Here is an 18,961-nt window from a genome sequence, read left to right as displayed (position 1 = left end):
AGGAGTTTTCTATCAGAAAAATTATAATTGCATCTACAAACATGTTGAGCAGGTGATTACTACTTTATAGAGGAACCCAGAAATTGTTAAGCCCCTGAATAAAACCATGTTAGTCCTCATCCCTAAAATAGAGAAACCTGAATTTTCAGCCCAATTCAAGCTAATTTCTTTATGCAACGTTATCTACAAAGGGATGGCCAAAATTATGGTGGAAAAGCTCAAACCCTTTTTCAAAGATCGCATCTCTCCATATCAGTCCAGGTTTGTCCCAGGGAAAAATATTCACGATAATATTGTCATTGTACAAGAAATAGTTCATACTATGAGAAGAATGAGAGGTAAATTTAGTTGTATGTCCATCAAAATTGATCTTACGAAGGCTTATGACAGGTTGAGCTTGAAATTTATTCATGATTTCATCAACCATTTCAGTGTCTCCCATGCCCTTTGTAATATCATTATAGGTGTGTCATTTTTGCCACACTTTCAACTCTCTAAAAATGGTAGTAAATCAGTAGAATTCACTTCCATTAGAGGGATCAGACAAGATGATCTCCTATCTCCATATATATTTGTTATTTGCATGGATAAATTGTCTCACATGATTGAGGAAGCCGTGGACAAAGGAAATTGGTTCCCAATGCGAGCTGGCTGAAGCGGATCACAAGTGTCTCATTTAATGTTTGCGGACGATCTCATTTTATTCTCTGAGGCATCTCCGAGTTACATGAGAAAAATGCAGAGTGTTTTGAATGATTTTTGTGAGGAGTCTGGTCCTCTAATAAACCAGGCAAAAACTAACATATTTTTTCTCCAAGAATGTGCCTGAAGAGTTGAGGAGTAATATCATTAATATTAGTGGATACTCTAAAACGCCAGAAATTAGAAGATATCTTGGAGCTTTTATCCATAATACATGGAGGAGGAAGAGCCATTTCAACTACATTATTGAGCGAGTTAAAACAAAACTTCAAGGAGTGGAAAGCCAACTGCCTATTTAAGGCCGGTCGTATTACTCTAGCTCACTCTATTATTGGGTCAATGGCACTATATCTTTTGCAACATAAGATTATTCCGAAAAGCACTTGCCTAATGGTGAAGAAAGCTCAACGAGCATTTATATGGGGGCATGACTGTTCAACGAGAAAAATGCATCTTGTTAGCTGGGAGAAAATTACTAAACCAAAAGACAAAGGAGATCTAGGGATTAGAAAACTAGAGCAAGTCAACAAAGCTTTTTTGTTGAAGAGAGGATGGCAAATTGTTACCAAACCCGATTCTCTCTGGGTTCAAATTATACTCGGAAAATATGGGAGAGGACACAATCCTATTCAAAATGTACTGGCTAGGACCACTATATTGTGGAAGAATATTGTAGCCAAATGGCACATCATCAAGGACAACGTAGGTTATCTGTTGGGAAATGGTGAGACAATAAAGTTTTGGAGAGAAGCTTGGCTGGAACCAAAGAACTTATTAGTTAATTTAGTATCTCCAATCCCGACTCTTGAGGAAGAAAATTGTCCAGCGAGTGATTATGTAAACGAAGAAGGATAATGGAAAATTAGAGAGTTGGATACCCTCCTCCCTGATAGTGTCATTAATAAAATATAAAGCACTCCCCTCCCTTAAAAGATGGTAATGATATCCTCTTTTGGTGACTCAATCCTAAAGGTGAGTTTACCATCAAACATACCTATCAATTTCTTTTCCATTGCAACCATGACTTAGATTGATTATGAAAATTGATTTGGGATTGAAAAGAATTACAAAGGGTGAAGGTGTTCCTTTGGCAGTTGGCTCATAATGCTATCCTAACGGCTTCCAGAACTGCAAGATGAGGTAGAGGGAACAATCCCAATTGCATGAGTTGTGACAATGGTATTGAGACTCCCTTTCATGTTATTCGAGAGTGTCCCATGTCATCGCCAATGTGAAACTACCTGGTAAAGCCACAAAATATTGGCATGTTTTATAATATAAATTTGAAAGAGTGGATTATAGCTAACATGACTATGGACTTGGGGTTAGATGATGAAACGAAATGGAAGGATGTTTTTGTTACGACCATTTGGCTTATATGGAAATTTAGGAATGAATACATACATTCCAATATAAACACCCTCATAAGAATCAAAGAGATGAAAATAAGAAACTTAGCAAGAGAAATTAGGGATGCCAGAAAAAACGTAGAAAATAATTAGAATGAAAAGCCTCTGACAGTTTTCTGGCAATCACTCCAAGAGGGTTAGATCAAGCTAAATACAGATGAAGCCTCAAGAAATAACCTGAGCAAGCTAGCTGTACTAAGGTTTTCAGAAATGTTGAGAGTGGCTGAGTATATAGATATGCCAGACGTCTGAACTTTGCAAAGGTAATAGAAGCAAAAGTTGCAGCAATACAAGAGGGACTGGAGATAGCATGGGAAGGATTGAGCTAGAAAGAGACTCCCAAACAGCTGTAAATTTGATAAAGAATTTTCCAAAATACCACTTAACACTAATCCGCCCAATTAAAAGAATCGAAAAGCTTCTTAACAGGAAGTGGAAAGTGCACATACGACATATATTTAGAGAGGCTAGTTAGCTAATGGCATTGCAAACTTGCTGCTAAACCAAATCAGAGAGCATGCTACTTGGGTTCATCACCCCAAGAAAACCTTTCTAATTTTATTTGCTGTAGATGTGGGGTTTCCTTTCTCCGTTAGTCAGGTTTTTTTCGTTTTACTCTTGGCCTTAGGGCCTCCAGTGTACAAAAAAAATGAAGCAATGACCAAAAGACAAAAAAGTTAAGTGACGGCCATATATCTTCAGAGAAAAACATAAAATTTGCTACTCGACTTTGGCCTCGTAAGGGTGTATATTTTACTCAATTCCTACAATTTCAAAAAGTAAAAGCAATTCCATAAGCAAAGTCGTTTATGCAAGCTTAACAATGATTTGATTCAACATTGAACAAAAAGCAAAGACATCTGATGAATCTTCAAAGAACACCAATGCTAAGAACAGCCAAATTTAACAAAAATCAAACATCAATTAGCAAGCACTAACATTGCCATTCCTTGGTGTTCAAAACCACCCTGTTAAAAGTCTTAAAATTCAAAACAATAACAGTTCATAATTTAGACGGCACCTCATTAAATATTTCTGTCATTTATATAAAACAAAGCACAAGTAAATTGATTGTCAAGCACTTCAAAGGTTACAAAAGCTAGTTCCAAAATTTAGATATTCACATATTCTTAAGACATTACCCTAAACCATAGTCAGCTTTTGGTCTTACAACTGAACTGTTCATTACTAGTTACCCATATATCAAGTACTCAATAATATATTGAGAGTGTTCGGTGGTGCTGCAGGGTTGCGCACTGAACACCAGAGGCCCAGAGCCAAAGGTCCAGCTCCACACTGAGAACCTGAAATAGAAATGAGCAAATATTTTAAGTCAGAAACATAATTAAAGGAGAAAAGAACAACTAATGTTAATTTACATGAATTGAAATGGGTTATGAATGGGAGAAGCAGAACTCACCTGTCTTCCTAACTTTTTACTTATCAGCTCCCTCATTTTCTCCACAGCATGTACAGAGCAAGCCCGGAGTTCAACTTCCTCCTCAGTCCCCGGACCTATTTCTCCACTAGAATCAATGGTACTGGCAAGTGCTGGGCTATATTTTAGAACACCAAGTTGCCGCAGCACCGCTGGGACGATATAATCTGCCATTATAGTTAGAGAGCTGATGTCTTTGAATTCACCATACCCTTGACCCCTAAATGCACCCCATAAATCTGCTGCAAATATCTGAGCTCTTTTATACAAGAATACCTGGCGGCCTTTGTATACTGAATGGTCTCTAAAGCCTAGCACATTTCAAATTTGGGGTTAAAGAAGCAATTTTTACACTCAACACAACCCATAGAAACTTCAACCAAAAAAATTAGTAATTATGTATTTGAGAACTTGAACCATGAAAGTTATCGTGGGAAAAGAAGCATATTGTACCAGGAAAATGGCGCGCAACAAGAGCAACAAGATTCAAAGCTGATTTTCCGCATCTGTCCACAAGATTACATGCTTTTCCATCAAAACTTCTTTCCAATTCAATTCCAACCTAGCAATGCGAGGGTTTACACAATGGTTATTAAGCTTCAAGACATGCTTATACCATAGATTGATGGAGGGGGAAAACACAACAAGAATAAATTACCTCATGAAGTAACCGAACACGTTCATCTTCCAAAGGAAGAGGTCTAGGCCACTTCAAAAGCTCACGTAGCTGTGGACCTAACGTTACGAAGTGATTTTGTCACTGCTATTTTAGGAAACAATTTTCTAACTGGAAGTGAGCAAATACCAATAAGGCTAGACTTCAACACAGACACATATCTCATTTTTTCAAAATACTAGAACTGAAAAGCAGTTGCTTGTCCCTTACAGGTAGTCAGCAATGGAGACAAGAACAAAATGCTTTGAAGTCTTTGTTCATATAATGCTGGTAGGTCGAAGGCAATTATTAGCATAGCATCTGTGAGTTTGCTTAAAATTGTTGTACATGGACAACAACTGAAATTTAATTCTTCACATGAAATGACAAAATCTAGGATTTCAACAAGCCTTAATTTCAACTGATAATAAAAATTTGAGCTAAACTAAAGATAAAGTCCTAACAGAATTGCCATTTACCCAAAAATGCTTACCAGTGTACTTCTGCAGGCGGTCAGCATCAAATGCAGATTTATCATTTTGAAGAGCTGCCTTTAGTCCAGATGCCAAATCATCATAGTTCAAATCCTTATCTGTTTAATAAGTGAGATGAGAAGCAAACTATGGGAAATAACAAATAGATAACAATTAAAAGCAGGTGGCAAATTCAAATGCTGATATCTTAGAACATGGTTCACTACTACATGTCTTTGAGAGTTGGGGTATCAACTTCCAACTGGATACTAATCCGTTGAATATTATCACTGAATATATGGCAGTGCAGTACAAAGATAAATAAATTAAGGAATTAGCTAACAAAAGGGCACTTGTTATGCAGATAAGAATAGTAACTTTTAAAGTTTTTAAAGTATTCAATGTATATTTAAAATGTATTGAAAAAAAACCCTTGTATTTTCAATAAAACTTTCCTTTTGTAACTTGTTAACCAAACCTATAAAATAAATTATTAAAAGAATTCTTTTTCAATAAAAACAAAGAAGATATGATGATATAAGGCAGTTTCTCATCCACATTTAACAATGAATAACTGGAGAATTCGAGATTCCGCTCATCTCATGTCCCATAAGAGCTTGCAACAAATTATTCATGTTTATTATGGACTTTTGTTCATATAATTCTACACAAGTGTACAATTGCAATATAATTAATTAATGATATACAAATATAATATGTGGCGTGCCGTATATGTTAAAAAGAAGCAGAGTCAGTTTACGGAGGTGGCTACGCTATGAAATGGACCACTGCCATTGAAAAGAAGGAAAAAATTTTACGATGGGCATCAAACAACACCCAAAGGAGAAGAATCAAGAGAAAATAAAATATATGGGCCCAAGTGTTTGTGAGCAGTGTGTGTTCGTAAAAAATCAATGATTCAAAAATAATATTACTCTTGATAACACCAAAATGCTGTAACCAAGGCCAACACTAAAGTAATAACACAGAAATTGAAGCCCAAATTTGCCATATCTTCCATATTCACAATCAATTTTCATACCTACCATGAGTGGAAAACATGTTCTGCAGGGAATATAAACTTACTGATTCTGTACCACTAATCAAAATACTGGAAATATAGAAAGAGAAAAGAAATTGAATGCAAGACAAACAAAATTGCCAAAAAAGGAAAGTAACAGAAGGTACCAGGCCAGAAGCAGAAATTGAGAGAGTCCAAAACAAACAAGTACTGGACGGTGAGTGGGCCGTTGTCAAAATAATGAATCCCTTCGAAATCCCAGTCAACCTTGGGAATGTCATCAATGGTGTTCACCACTTTCTCAATCCCTGAAAAAGTGAAAACGACAAATAGTTATTCTCTGACAATGCATTAAGCTGGAACATGTGAAAGAAAAGGAGGAGATTAGCAATGAACCTGCAGAGTCGACGAGAACGTGGGAGGAGTGGGTGGCGACCCAGGCAGTGGTTGCCCTAACGTCTTCCATGGAGAGTTGAAACCGAAGATGAGAAGAAGCACAATGCGGCGAGGTTTGGTATTGGTGAGGCTCTTCACGTGAACCCTAAAACGAAGCCGTTTTGGAAAAAACAGAAAGTGAAGGTGAATGTGTTACTGTTACGTTATATATGATAGGGTACGCGGGAAATAGGGGAGTGGTGCGCGTACCTGGTTCGAAGTTTCGCGGGTTTTGATGGTGATGGTGGTGGGTGCGTGTGGTAGGGGCAGCTGCCTTAGTAGTAGGGGGATGGCATTTTCCATGTGCGTTTGTTTGGGCTTATATTTCAAAGGTGAATTGGTTTTCGTTGGGTTAGCATTTGTGAGTCATAGCTCATAACTCATAGCAGTCACGGGGGGTGGATAAAGTTGCCGTCTGCTTGCCATACCCACCACTAGCCAAATCATCCAATCAAGTCAAATTTCAGATCACGTGATTGAATGCCTTTCATGGAAAATTGTAAATCCTTAGTTGGTACAAATGTTGCTGAAAATTGTTTTCTTTTCAGTTTTTTTTTTTAATTTTAATATATACAATTTCAAGAGTTTTTATTTAAAAAATATTTTCTTAAAATGAGAAAAATTATAAATGATAAAATAAAAAATTATTTATTATTGAATCTATAACTTTATCATATGTATATTTTATTATCTGAATTAAATAGTAATTATTTTTTCACTTTTCATTTTATTAACTTTTTCAGGTTATAGAAAAAGTTGAGTCTTCTGGTTATATATATATATATATATATATATATATAAATTTTTTGTATATTCTTTTCATTTTTTTAAACAAAATTTTTAAGATTGAGATTGGAAGGCTGTCAAATGGGCTAGCCAGACCCATTTAGATCCGGCTCGTTAATTCTGCTAGTTAAATGGGTTGATCCGTTTAAGCCCGCTTTATTTATGAGTTATAATTTTTTAGTCCGGATCGTTTATGGTCAGTTCGATGGGTTAAACGAGCTAGTCCGTTTATTTTTTTTATTTTATTTTTTAAAAAATATTTTGACAAAAAATATAATTTTTAGGTCAAAAACCTTTTTAAAAAATATATTTTTTAGTTGATGGGTCGAATTTTCGAATTGGATCGGAAGAAATATCAGCTAAAAGTATTATTTTTTTTGGAAAAAGTGTAAAAATAAAATAAAATAAATGGGCCACCTATTTACTTCGCAAACTATCCCGTTTAACCCATTATTTTTTTCGGATTAATACTTAATCGAACTCAGTCCGTTTAACCTAAAATTTAAACGAACTTAATTTTAGAGACAAAATCTGCTCATTTAAATAGATAAATGGGCTGGTCTGATAGATTTAACCTATTTTGACGACTAGAATCAAGTATTTTTAAATTTCATAGAATTTTAAATGTATGTAAATTCAAATGTTTCAATTGAGTTACTGTTAATTATAAAATCTTTTATTTAAATGAAGTAACTATATTACTTGGAAATATAAAATTCTTTACATGGGTAAGGTAATTAAATTATCTCTAATAGTTTGGTTTTTCCTATTTAATATAGTTGTCTTTATTCTTTATTTATTAATTTTAAGTGAGATGAAGAAGAGCAGCCTAAGGAGGAATTAAACTCCTCTATTAGGGTCGGGAATTAAAACCTCCTATTTTTAACTAAATTTTTTTAATGAAAATTTTTTTATTTTAACTAAAAAAATAATTTGAAGATTTTTTTTTTTGAAGTAAAAGAGCTCAAAACAAGAAGGTGAAACAACAAAGTACAAAATACAATGTACAGATAAAAATTTGATAAAATAAAAGTACAGAACTAAATTTATAGTCATTTCTGGTATTATTATCAACAATTATTGGGTTCAACACCATTTCACTCTGTGTAACTCATAAACGACCTTTCAATAATATCCGCTACTCCTGCTTCTTAATTCTTGAATATTCTATTATTCATTTCCATCCATGTATTCTAGATAACAAAAAAAATTCAATTAGCCACCTTTTTCTTTCTTCCTTCCTTGCAGGCACTCCTGACCAACTCTTGAAATATTGTTTAATTGATCTTATAATAGTTCATAATATGTCATAGGCAATAAATTACGCACACTACACCTGACAAGTAAACTCACAACCAATAAACAAGTGGTAAACAGTTTCAACATCCTTTTTACATAACACACATATATTATCATTCACATCGATAACGCCTAACCTACATAATCTCTCCATAGTATTAACCATACCAATTAATACAAACCAAGTAAATAACTCAATCCGTAGTGGTAATAAACTCCTCAATATATGTAGAACTAGTAAAATTGTAGCTAGTAATATCATCTGGGAGAATTTTCGCCTGCAAAATCTGCACAAATGAATTAGTAGAATAATCGCCTGATTTATCAAATTTTCATACAAGACGGTCCTCTCTCTCAATCGTTAATTTGACTGACTGTAGAACCCCATGAAATTAGTTAACTAGTTCCAACTCCCATTGAAATAGTTCCCTTATCCACTGAAAATTTCATATCTATTATAACTCATTCCAAAACCCACAATCCCCTATAATAAATTCGTTTTGGTTTGATACCGAGAAAAGCCTTGGAAAAGAGTCTTTCAACACATCACCTGGTAACCGATTGTCCTCTCAGAACCAGATACTTCAACAATTCCCAACCTCCAAAGATAGTTTGAGGATTGTTTTATCTCTCACCTCCTGCTCTTTAATCTGTAATTGACAAATATCCTCCCATAAACCCTCTCTTGTAGGTAGAGACTGGTGAAAAAACAATACACTAGGATTTAAGCTATTAGGGTCCTTATGTGCATCCGGTATACATACAGGAGGTTGTGTTCAAGGTGTATGAGGCGAAGTTCCCATCAATACCAGACAAGAAACTTTGGTCGGAGTGGCATGGGACACGACTGCGTCCTAATCCAGCCATAGGCAGGAAGGCTACTAGCAGACCTATTTCCACCAGGTTTCCTAATGAGATGGATGAGGGTGAGCGCCAAGAGAAGAGGTGTGGTCTATGTAGAAAAATCGGGCATACCTAGAGAGGATGTCCAAACCAGCCTACAGATGAGGCTTAGCTTAGTGTCGCCACTTTGTTCGTTGTTATTTGCGATTATTGTTTATGTAGTTCCTTTGATTGTTCACTTTGTTCTTTGTTTACTGGTGCACGAAATTGCAATAACACTTTTGCAATCCCGCACAACTAACCAGCAAGTGCACTGGGTCGTCCAAATAATACCTTGCGTGAGCAAGGGTCGATCCCACGGAGATTGTCGGCTTGAAGCAAGCTATGGTTACCTTGTAAATCTTAGTCAGGATATCAGAAATTATCAGGTTTGATTGTAAAAAGCAAAAGAACATGAAAAAGGTACTTGTTTTGCAGTAGTGGAGAATAGGCTGAGGCTTTGGAGATGCTCCATCTTCCGAATCTCTGCTTTCCTACTGTCATCTTCATCAAACACGCAAGGCTCCTTCCATGGCAAGCTGTATGTAGGGTTTCACCATTGTCAGTGGCTACCTCCCATCCTCTCAGTGAAAATACGTCCCTGATGCTCTGTCACAGCATAGGCTAATCATCTGTCGGTTCTCGGTCAGGCCGGAATAGAATCCAGTGATTCTTTTGCGTCTGTCACTAACGCCCCGCCTTCAGGAGTTTGAAGCACGTCACAGTCATTCAATCATTGAGTCCTACTCAGAATACCACAGACAAGGTTTAGACCTTCCGGACTCTCTTGAATGCCGCCATCAGTTCTAGCTTATACCACGAAGATTCCGATTAAAGAATCCAAGAGACATCTACTTAATCTAAGGTAGAACAGAGGTGGTTGTCAGGCACATGTTCATAGTTGAGAATGATGATGAGTGTCACAGATCATCACATTCATCCGGGTTAAGAGCAAGTGATATCTTAGAATGGAAACAAGCATGATTGAATAAGAAACAGTAGTAATTGCATTAATCCATCAAGACACAGCAGAGCTCCTCACCCCCAACCATGGGGTTTAGAGACTCATGTCGTGGAAGGTACAAGAAACGTGTAAAAAGTGTTATGAGGTCATAAGGTACCATTTACAATGTCAAAAGATCCTATAAATAGTAAACTAGTATCCTAAGGTTTACAGAAATGAGTAAATGACAGAAAAATCCACTTCCGGGCCCACTTGGTGTGTGCTTGGGCTGAGCAATGAAGTAATTTCGTGTAGAGACCTTTTCTGGAGTTAAACGCCAGCTTTCATGCCAGTTTGGGCGTTTAACTCCAAGTTTTATGCCAGTTCCGGCGTTTAACGCTGGAATTTCTGATGCTGATTTGCTACGCCGGTTTGGGCCATCAAATCTTGGGCAAAGTATGGACTATCATATATTGCTGGAAAGCCCAGGATGTCTACTTTCCAATGCCGTTGAGAGCGCGCCAATTGGGCTTCTGTAGCTCCAGAAAATCCACTTCGAGTGCAGGGAGGTCAGAATCCAACAGCATCTGCAGTCCTTTTCAGTCTCTGGATCAGATTTTTGCTCAGAACCTTCAATTTCAGCCAGAAAATACCTGAAATCACAGAAAAACACACAAACTCATAGTAAAGTCCAGAAAAGTGAATTTTAACTAAAAACTAATAAAAATATAATAAAAACTAACTAAAAGATACTAAAAACAATGCCAAAAAGCGTATAAATTATCCGCTCATCACAACACCAAACTTAAATTGTTGCTTGTCCCCAAGCAACTGAAAATCAAAACAGGATAAAAAGAAGAGAATATACTATAGACTCCAAAATATCAAAGAAACATAGCTCCAAATAGATGAGCGGGACTAGTAGCTTTTTGCCTCCGAACAGTTTTGGCATCTCACTCTATCCTTTGAAGTTCAGAATGATTGGCATCTATGAGAACTCAGAACTCAGATAGTGTTATTGATTCTCCTAGTTAAGTATGATGATTCTTGAACATAGCTAGTGTATGAGTCTTGGCTGTGGCCCAAAGCACTCTGTCTTCCAGTATTACCACCGGATACATACATGCCACAGACACATAATTGGGTGAACCTTTTTAGATTGTGACTTAGCTTTGCTAGAGTCCCCAATTAGAGGTGTCCAGGGTTCTTAAGCACACTCTTTTTGCCTTGGTTCACAACTTTATTTCTTTCTTTTTCTTTTTCTTCTCTTTTCTCCTTTTTTTTCGAAAAAATTTTTTTTTTTCTTTTCACTGCTTTTTCTTGCTTCAAGAATCAATTTAATGATTTTTCAGATCCTCAATAACAGTTCTCTTTCTCCTCATTCTTTCAAGAGCCAACAAATTTAACATTCTTAAAAACAACAAATTCAAAAGGCATATGCACTGTTCAAGCATTCATTCAGAAAACAAAAAGTATTGTCACCACATCAAACTAATTCAACTAGTTTCAGAGATAAATTTCGAAATCCTGTACTTCTTGTTCTTTTGTGATTAAAGCATTTTTCATTTAAGAGAGGTGATGGATTCATAGGACATTCATAACTTTAAGGCAGAATACTTTAAATTTTATTAATTATGAACTAAGAACAAGACTCAAAACTAAATATAAGATTAAACTAGAAAAAATGAAAATAGAGAACAAAATAAAAAAAACGCAAAAACATAGGCTACTAATGATAGAGGTTTTCACAGAGTTAGGACTCAACAACCTTGATTTTGAGAAGTGGATGCTCCCTCAGCTTGAGAGGAGAGCTTTTGGCGTTTCAATCCTTGGATTTCACGCCCCTGCTTCTCTTGTTCCTTCAGCAATTTGCAGATCATGCAGTTCTGATTCTGCTGTTCTTCCTTCAGTTGCTCCATAGTCTCTTGCAACTTGTTAATGGATGCTTCTAGGCTGGCCCAGTAGCCAATTTCAGGGAATTCAGGGAGGAACTCATGCGCCCTCCTCTTGATAGAGTTGTCTTGCACTTGTCCTTCCATTGACTTCTTGGTGATTGGATGTTCAATGGGTATGAACTCATCTACTCCCATCTTTACCCCAGCCTCTTTACAGAGCAAGGAGATCAAGCTTGGGTAAGCTAATTTGGCTTCAGTGGAATTCTTGTTTGCAATTGTGTAGATCTCACAAGCAATCACATGATGCACCTCCACTGCTTTTCCAAGCATAATGCAATGAATCATCACTGCTCTCTTGATAGTAACCTCAGAACGGTTGCTAGTGGGCAATATGGAGCGCCCAATGAAGTCTAGCCACCCTCTTGCAATTGGTTTGAGGTCTCCCCTCTTGAGTTGGTTTGGGACACCCTTAGAATTGGTTATCCACTTAGTTCCAGGGAGGCATATGTCCTCTAGAACTTGATCCAACCCTTTATCTACTCTCACCATCCTCCTATTAAAGGAGTCAGGATCATCTTGCAGTTGAGGCAACTTGAAGATTTCTCTTATTTTGTCCAGATGGAAGTATATAACTTTCCCTCTGACCATGGTTCTATAGGTATGGTAAGCGGTTCCAGTCATTCTCTGCTTATCTGTCAGCCACAGATTTGAGTAGAATTCCTGAACCATGTTCCTTCCAACCTTTGTCTCAGGATTGGTTAGAACTTCCCAACCTCTGTTTCGAATTTGCTCTTGGATCTCCGGATATTCATCTTCTTTCAGATCAAATTTTACTTCCGGGATCACTGACCTCAGACCCATTATTTTGTGATAATGGTCTTCATGTTCTTTGGTTAAGAACTTTTCTTGATTCCGAAGATTCTTTGGATTAGTCTCTTTCTTTCCTCTTAAATTGGTTTGTTTTCCCTTGGGAGCCATGATCTTGATGAATCTTGGCTTAGTGATCACGGAAAAGCACACCAAACTTAGAGGTTTGCTTGTCCTCAAGCAAAAGAAAAGAGAGAAGAGAGGGGGAGGAAGAGGAAATTCGAATGGTGTGATGGAATGAGGGAGCCAAACGTGTATATATAAGGTGGGGAGGGGAGTTTTCGAAAAAGAAGAGAGAAATTTTAAAGGAGATTTGAGAAGATATGGAAAGAAATTGAGAAAAGGGTGAAATTTTTGAACGATGTTTGTAATTGATTTGAAATAAATTTGAAGAATGGTTTTGATTTTTGAAGATTTGAAAGTGAATGATGAATGATTGAAGTGTGATTTTGTAGAAAAGTATGGGTGAGAAAAGGAAAGTTTGAAAAAAATTGAATTGAAAACAAAATTGTGGTCCCCCCACCAAGCTGGCGTTAAACGCCCAGAATGGCACCCATTCTGGCGTTTAACGCCCATTTGCTACCCTTTTTGGGCGTTTAACGCCCAGCCAGGTGCCCTGGCTGGCGTTAAACGCCAGAAATCTTTTGTCACTGGGCGTTTTTCAGAACGCCCAGGATGCTGCACACCTGGCGTTAAACGCCCAGAATGGTGCCCATTCTGGCGTTTAACGCCCAAAATGGCACCATTCCTGGCGTTAAACGCCCAGAATGGTACCCATTCTGGCGTTTAACGCCCAAAATGCCCCTTACTGGAGTTTTTTTGCCAGTAAGCTCATTTTCTCTGCTTTTTGAGCTGAATCCTTCTGTAACTCTGTGAATTCCTTCATTTTTGATACTTGCCTCTGTAAGAACTAATCATATACCCTCCTAATGACTGGGTTGCCTCCCAGCAAGCGCTTCTTTACTGTCTTTAGCTAGACTTCTGCTAAGAATCACTCAAGTCTCAGTTTTGAGCATTCCTGCTCAAAATTTCCTTCAAGATAGTGCTTGATTCTCTGTCCATTAACAATGAACTTCTTGTTAGAATCAATATCCTGAAGCTCAACATATCCATATGGTGACACTCCTGTAATCACATACGGACCCCTCCACCGGGATTTGAGTTTTCCTGGAAACAATTTGAGCCTGGAGTTGAAGAGCAGAACTTTTTGTCCTGGCTCAAAGACTCTGGTTGACAATCTCTTGTCATGCCACTTCTTTGCCTTTTCCTTATAAATTTTTGCATTTTCAAAGGCATTGAGTCTGAACTCCTCTAGCTCATTTAGCTGGAGCAGTCTTTTCTCACCAGCTAACTGAGCATCCATGTTTAGGAATCTGGTTGCCCAATAGGCTTTATGTTCCAGTTCCACAGGCAAATGACAGGCCTTCCCATACACCAGTTGGTATGGAGAGGTTCCTATAGGAGTCTTGAATGCTGTTCTGTATGCCCACAGAGCATCATCCAAGCTCTTTGCCCAATCCTTTCTTCGGGCCATCACAGTCCGTTCTAGGATTCTTTTTAGTTCTCTGTTAGAGACTTCTGCTTGCCCATTTGTCTGTGGATGATACGGAGTTGCCACTTTATGGCTAATTCCGTGTCTAACCATAGCAGAGTGTAGTAGTCTATTGCAGAAATGAGTGCCCCCATCACTGATTAGTACTCTGGGAACACCAAACCTGCTGAAGATGTGTTTCTGGAGAAATTTCAGCACGGTCTTGGTATCATTAGTGGGTGTAGCAATTGCTTCTACCCACTTAGATACATAGTCCACTGCCACCAGAATGTAAGTGTTTGAGTATGGTGGTGGGAATGGCCCCATGAAGTCAATTCCCCATACATCAAACAATTCTATCTCTAATATCCCTTGTTGAGGCATGGCATATCCGTGAGGCAGGTTACCAGCTCTTTGGCAACTGTCACAGTTACGCACAAACTCTCGGGAATCTTTATAGAGAGTAGGCCAGTAGAAGCCACACTGGAGGACTTTAGTGGCTGTTCGCTCACTTCCAAAATGCCTCCATAATGTGATCAATGGCAATGCCATAAGATCTTTCGTGCTTCTTCTCTGGGTACACATCTGCGGATCACTCCGTCAGCACATCTCTTAAAGAGATATGGTTCATCCCTGAGGTAGTACTTTGCATCTGAAATTAATTTCTTTCTTTGCACATTGCTGTACTCCTTGGGTATGAACCTCACAGCTTTATAATTTGCAATATCTGCAAACCATGGGGCTTCCTGAATGGCAAAGAGTTGCTCATCTGGGAAAGTCTCAGAGATCTCAGTAGAAGGAAGGGACGCCCCAGCTACTGGTTCTATTCGGGACAAATGATCAGCCACTTGGTTTTCTGTCCCTTTTCTGTCTCTTATTTCTATATCAAACTCTTGCAGAAGCAACACCCATCTGATAAGCCTGGGTTTTGAATCCTGCTTTGTGAGTAAGTATTTAAGAGCAGCATGGTCAGTGTACACAATCACCTTTGATCCCACTAGGTAGGATCTAAACTTGTCAATGGCATAAACCACTACAAGTAACTCTTTCTCTGTGGTTGTGTAGTTCTTTTGTGCGTCATTTAGAACACGGCTGGCATAATAAATGACGTGCAAAAGCTTGTTATGCCTCTGTCCCAACACTGCACCAATGGCATGATCACTGGCATCACACATTAATTCAAATGGCAATGTCCAATCTGGTGCAGAGATAACTGGTGCTGTGACCAGCTTAGCCTTCAGGGTTTCAAATGCCTGCAGACACTCATTATCAAAGATAAATGGAGTGTCAGCAGCTAGCAGATTACTTAGAGGTTTGGCAATTTTTGAAAAATCCTTTATAAACCTTCTGTAGAACCCTGCATGCCCAAGAAAGCTTCTGATTGCCTTAACATTGGCAGGTGGTGGTAATTTTTCAATTACCTCTACCTTTGCCTTATCCACCTCTATTCCCCTGCTTGAAATTTTGTGCCCAAGGACAATTCCTTCAGTCACCATAAAGTGACATTTTTTCCAGTTTAAAACCAGGTTAGTCTCTTGGCATCTTTTCAGGACAAGTGATAGGTGGTTAAGACAGGAGCTGAATGAGTTTCCATATACTGAAAAGTCATCCATGAAGACTTCCAGAAATTTCTCTACCATGTCTGAGAAGATAGAGAGCATGCACCTCTGAAAGGTTGCAGGTGCATTGCACAGACCAAAAGGCATTCTCCTATAGGCAAACACGCCAGAAGGGCAGGTAAATGCTGTTTTCTCTTGGTCCTGGGGATCTACTGCAATTTGGTTGTAGCCTGAGTAGCCATCCAAAAAGCAGTAATAGTCATGACCAGCTAGTCTTTCTAGCATTTGGTCTATGAATGGTAAAGAAAAATGATCCTTTCTGGTGGCTGTATTGAGCCTTCTGTAGTCAATACACATACGCCACCCTGTGACTGTCCTTGTAGGAACCAGTTCATTTTTTTCATTATGTACCACTGTCATGCCTCCCTTTTTGGGAACAACTTGGACAGGGCTCACCCAGGGGCTATCAGAAATAGGATAAATAATCCCAGCCTCCAGTAATTTAGTGACCTCTTTCTGTACTACCTCTTTCATGGCTGGATTTAGCCTCCTTTGTGGTTGTACCACTGGTTTGGCATTATCCTCCAACAGGATCTTGTGCATGCATCTAGCTGGGCTAATGCCCTTAAGATCACTTATGGACCACCCAAGAGCTGTCTTGTGTGTCCTAAGCACTTGAATCAGTGCCTCCTCTTCCTGTGGATTTAAAGCAGAGCTTATAATCACTGGAAAAGTGTCACCCTCTCCTAGAAATGCATATTTCAGAGATGGTGGTAGAGGTTTGAGTTCAGGTTTGGGAGGTTTATCCTCCTCCTGAGGAATTTTCGAAAATTCCTTTACTTCCTCTAGTTCTTCTTGATCAGGTTGGGCATCTTTGAAGATGTCCTCAAGCTCTGATTCTAGGCTTTCAGTCATATTGATCTCTTCTACCAGAGAGTCAATAATGTCAGCGCCCATGCAGTCATCTGGTGTGTCTGGATGCTGCATTGCTTTCACAGCATTCAACTTGAACTCATCCTCATTGACTCTCAGGGTCACTTCTCCTTTTTGTAGATCAATGAGAGTTCGTCCAGTTGCTAGGAATGGTCTTCCTAGAATGAGAGTTGCACTTTTGTGCTCCTCCATTTCCAGCACCACAAAGTCAGTGGGAAAGGCAAATGGCCCAACCTTGACAATCATGTCCTCTATTATGCCTGATGGGTGTTTAATGGAGCCATCAGCAAGTTGGAGGCATATCCTGGTTGGTTTGACTTCTCCAGCCAACCCAAGCTTTCTGATAGTAGATGCAGGTATTAGATTGATGCTTGCTCCAAGATCACATAGGGCTGTCTTGGTGCAAGCGCCTTCTAATGTGCATGGTATTATAAAGCTTCCAGGATCTTGAAGCTTTTCTGGTAAGCTTTTTAGTATGACTGCACTGCATTCTTCAGTGAGAAACACTTTTTCAGTTTCTCTCCAATCCTTCTTATGACTTAAGATCTCTTTCATGAACTTAGCATAAGATGGTATTTGCTCAAGTGCCTCTGCAAACGGAATCTTTATTTCAAGAGTCCTTAGATAGTCTGCAAAGCGGGCAAATTGCTTATCCTGTTCCGCTTTGCGGAGTTTCTGAGGATAAGGCATCTTGGCTTGATATTCCTCAACCTTAGATGCTGCAGGTTTATTCCTTACAGAAGTGGTTGAAGAAGCCTTGTTAGAGGGATAATTATCAGCACTCTCAGGTGTCTGATCCTCCTTGGGCGTTTGAACGCCAGGAATGGGTGAAGATTAGGCGTTAAACGCCAACTTCTCCCCCTTTTCTGGCATTTGAACGCCAGAACTGGGCAAGGAATGGGCGTTTAACGCCAACTTTCCTTCCCTTTCTGGCGTTTGAACGCCAATAATATTCCTCTCTGGGCTCTTGTTGTCCTCAGAGGGATTTTGAACAGTGGTTTGGTTATCCTCTGTCAATTGTTCTTTGTTTGCCTTCTTGCTCCTTTGAGCAGTGGTGTTCAGTGTTTTCCCACTCCTTAGTTGAACTGCTTGACATCCTTCTGTTATCTGTTTAGATATTTGCTGTTTTGCTTGATTCAACTGCAGTTCTATGTTCTTGTTAGCAACTTTAGTATCATGGAGCATTTCTTTAAATTCTGCTAACTGTTCTGTCATCAGGAGCAATTGTTGATTAAGCTCATTCATCTGTTCTTGAGGATTAGGATCAGTGACTAATGCCATGACCTCCTCTTTTGGAACGAACTCACTGCTAGAATATAAGTATTGGTTTCTAGCAACAGTGTCTATAAGCTCTTGAGCTTCTTCAATTGTCTTCCTCATGTGTATAGATCCACCAGCTGAGTGGTCTAAAGACATCTGAGCTTTTTCTGTGAGCCCATAGTAGAAGATGTCTAACTGTACCCACTCTGAAAACATTTCAGAGGGGCATTTTCTAAGCATACCTCTATACCTCTCCCAGGCATTATAAAGGGATTCATTATCCTCTTGTTTAAAGCCTTGGATGTCCAGCCTTAGCTGTGTCATCCTCTTTGGAGGGTAGAAATGATTCAGGAATTTGTCTGATAACTGTTTCTATGTCTTTATGCTTGCTGTAGGTTGGTTATTCAACCACCTTTTAGCTTGATCTTTTACAGCAAATGGAAACAGTAATAGTCTGTAGACATCCTGATCTACCTCTTTATCATGTACTGTGTCAGCAATTTGTAAGAACTGTGCCAGAAACTCAGTAGGTTCTTCCTGTGGAAGACCGGAATACTGGCAATTTTGCTGCACTATGATAATGAGTTGAGGGTTTAGCTCAAAGCTGCTTGCTTTGATGGGAGGTATACAGATGCTACTCCCATATGCAGCTGTAATGGGGTTAGCATATGACCCCAGAGTCCTCTTGGACTGATTAATTCCACTTGAGTCCATAATGGACAAAAGGGAAATGAGAATGATTGCAAAGAGATAAATTTTGTTTTTTTTTTTTTGAATTTTAAACGAAAAATTAAAATAAAACAAAAGGAAATAAAAAATAAATTCGAAAATCAGAAAGAAAATAAGATCAAAGCAATTTGAGAACTAAATCAA

General features: G+C 38.4%; 1 protein-coding gene across 1 annotated transcript; it reads right to left on the bottom strand.

Moving 5' to 3' along the window:
- Positions 1 to 3,063: 3,063 nt before the first annotated feature.
- On the bottom strand, positions 3,064 to 6,561 carry LOC130979937 (uncharacterized). Its single transcript, XM_057903497.1, has 8 exons — positions 6,344 to 6,561; positions 6,095 to 6,239; positions 5,866 to 6,006; positions 4,698 to 4,796; positions 4,208 to 4,284; positions 4,003 to 4,111; positions 3,532 to 3,860; positions 3,064 to 3,415 (listed from the first exon to the last, which is right to left on the bottom strand). The coding sequence occupies exons 1-8, from the start codon at positions 6,434 to 6,436 to the stop codon at positions 3,323 to 3,325; spliced, it is 1,086 nt and encodes a 361-aa protein (XP_057759480.1). The 5' UTR covers positions 6,437 to 6,561; the 3' UTR covers positions 3,064 to 3,322.
- Between the last annotated feature and the right edge of the window lie 12,400 nt (positions 6,562 to 18,961).

This window comes from Arachis stenosperma, chromosome 5 (assembly GCF_014773155.1).
Source record: "Arachis stenosperma cultivar V10309 chromosome 5, arast.V10309.gnm1.PFL2, whole genome shotgun sequence".
Taxonomy (NCBI): domain Eukaryota; kingdom Viridiplantae; phylum Streptophyta; class Magnoliopsida; order Fabales; family Fabaceae; genus Arachis; species Arachis stenosperma.
The sequence above is the reverse complement of the archived record's forward strand: the minus strand, read 5'-3'. Positions and strand labels throughout refer to the sequence as shown.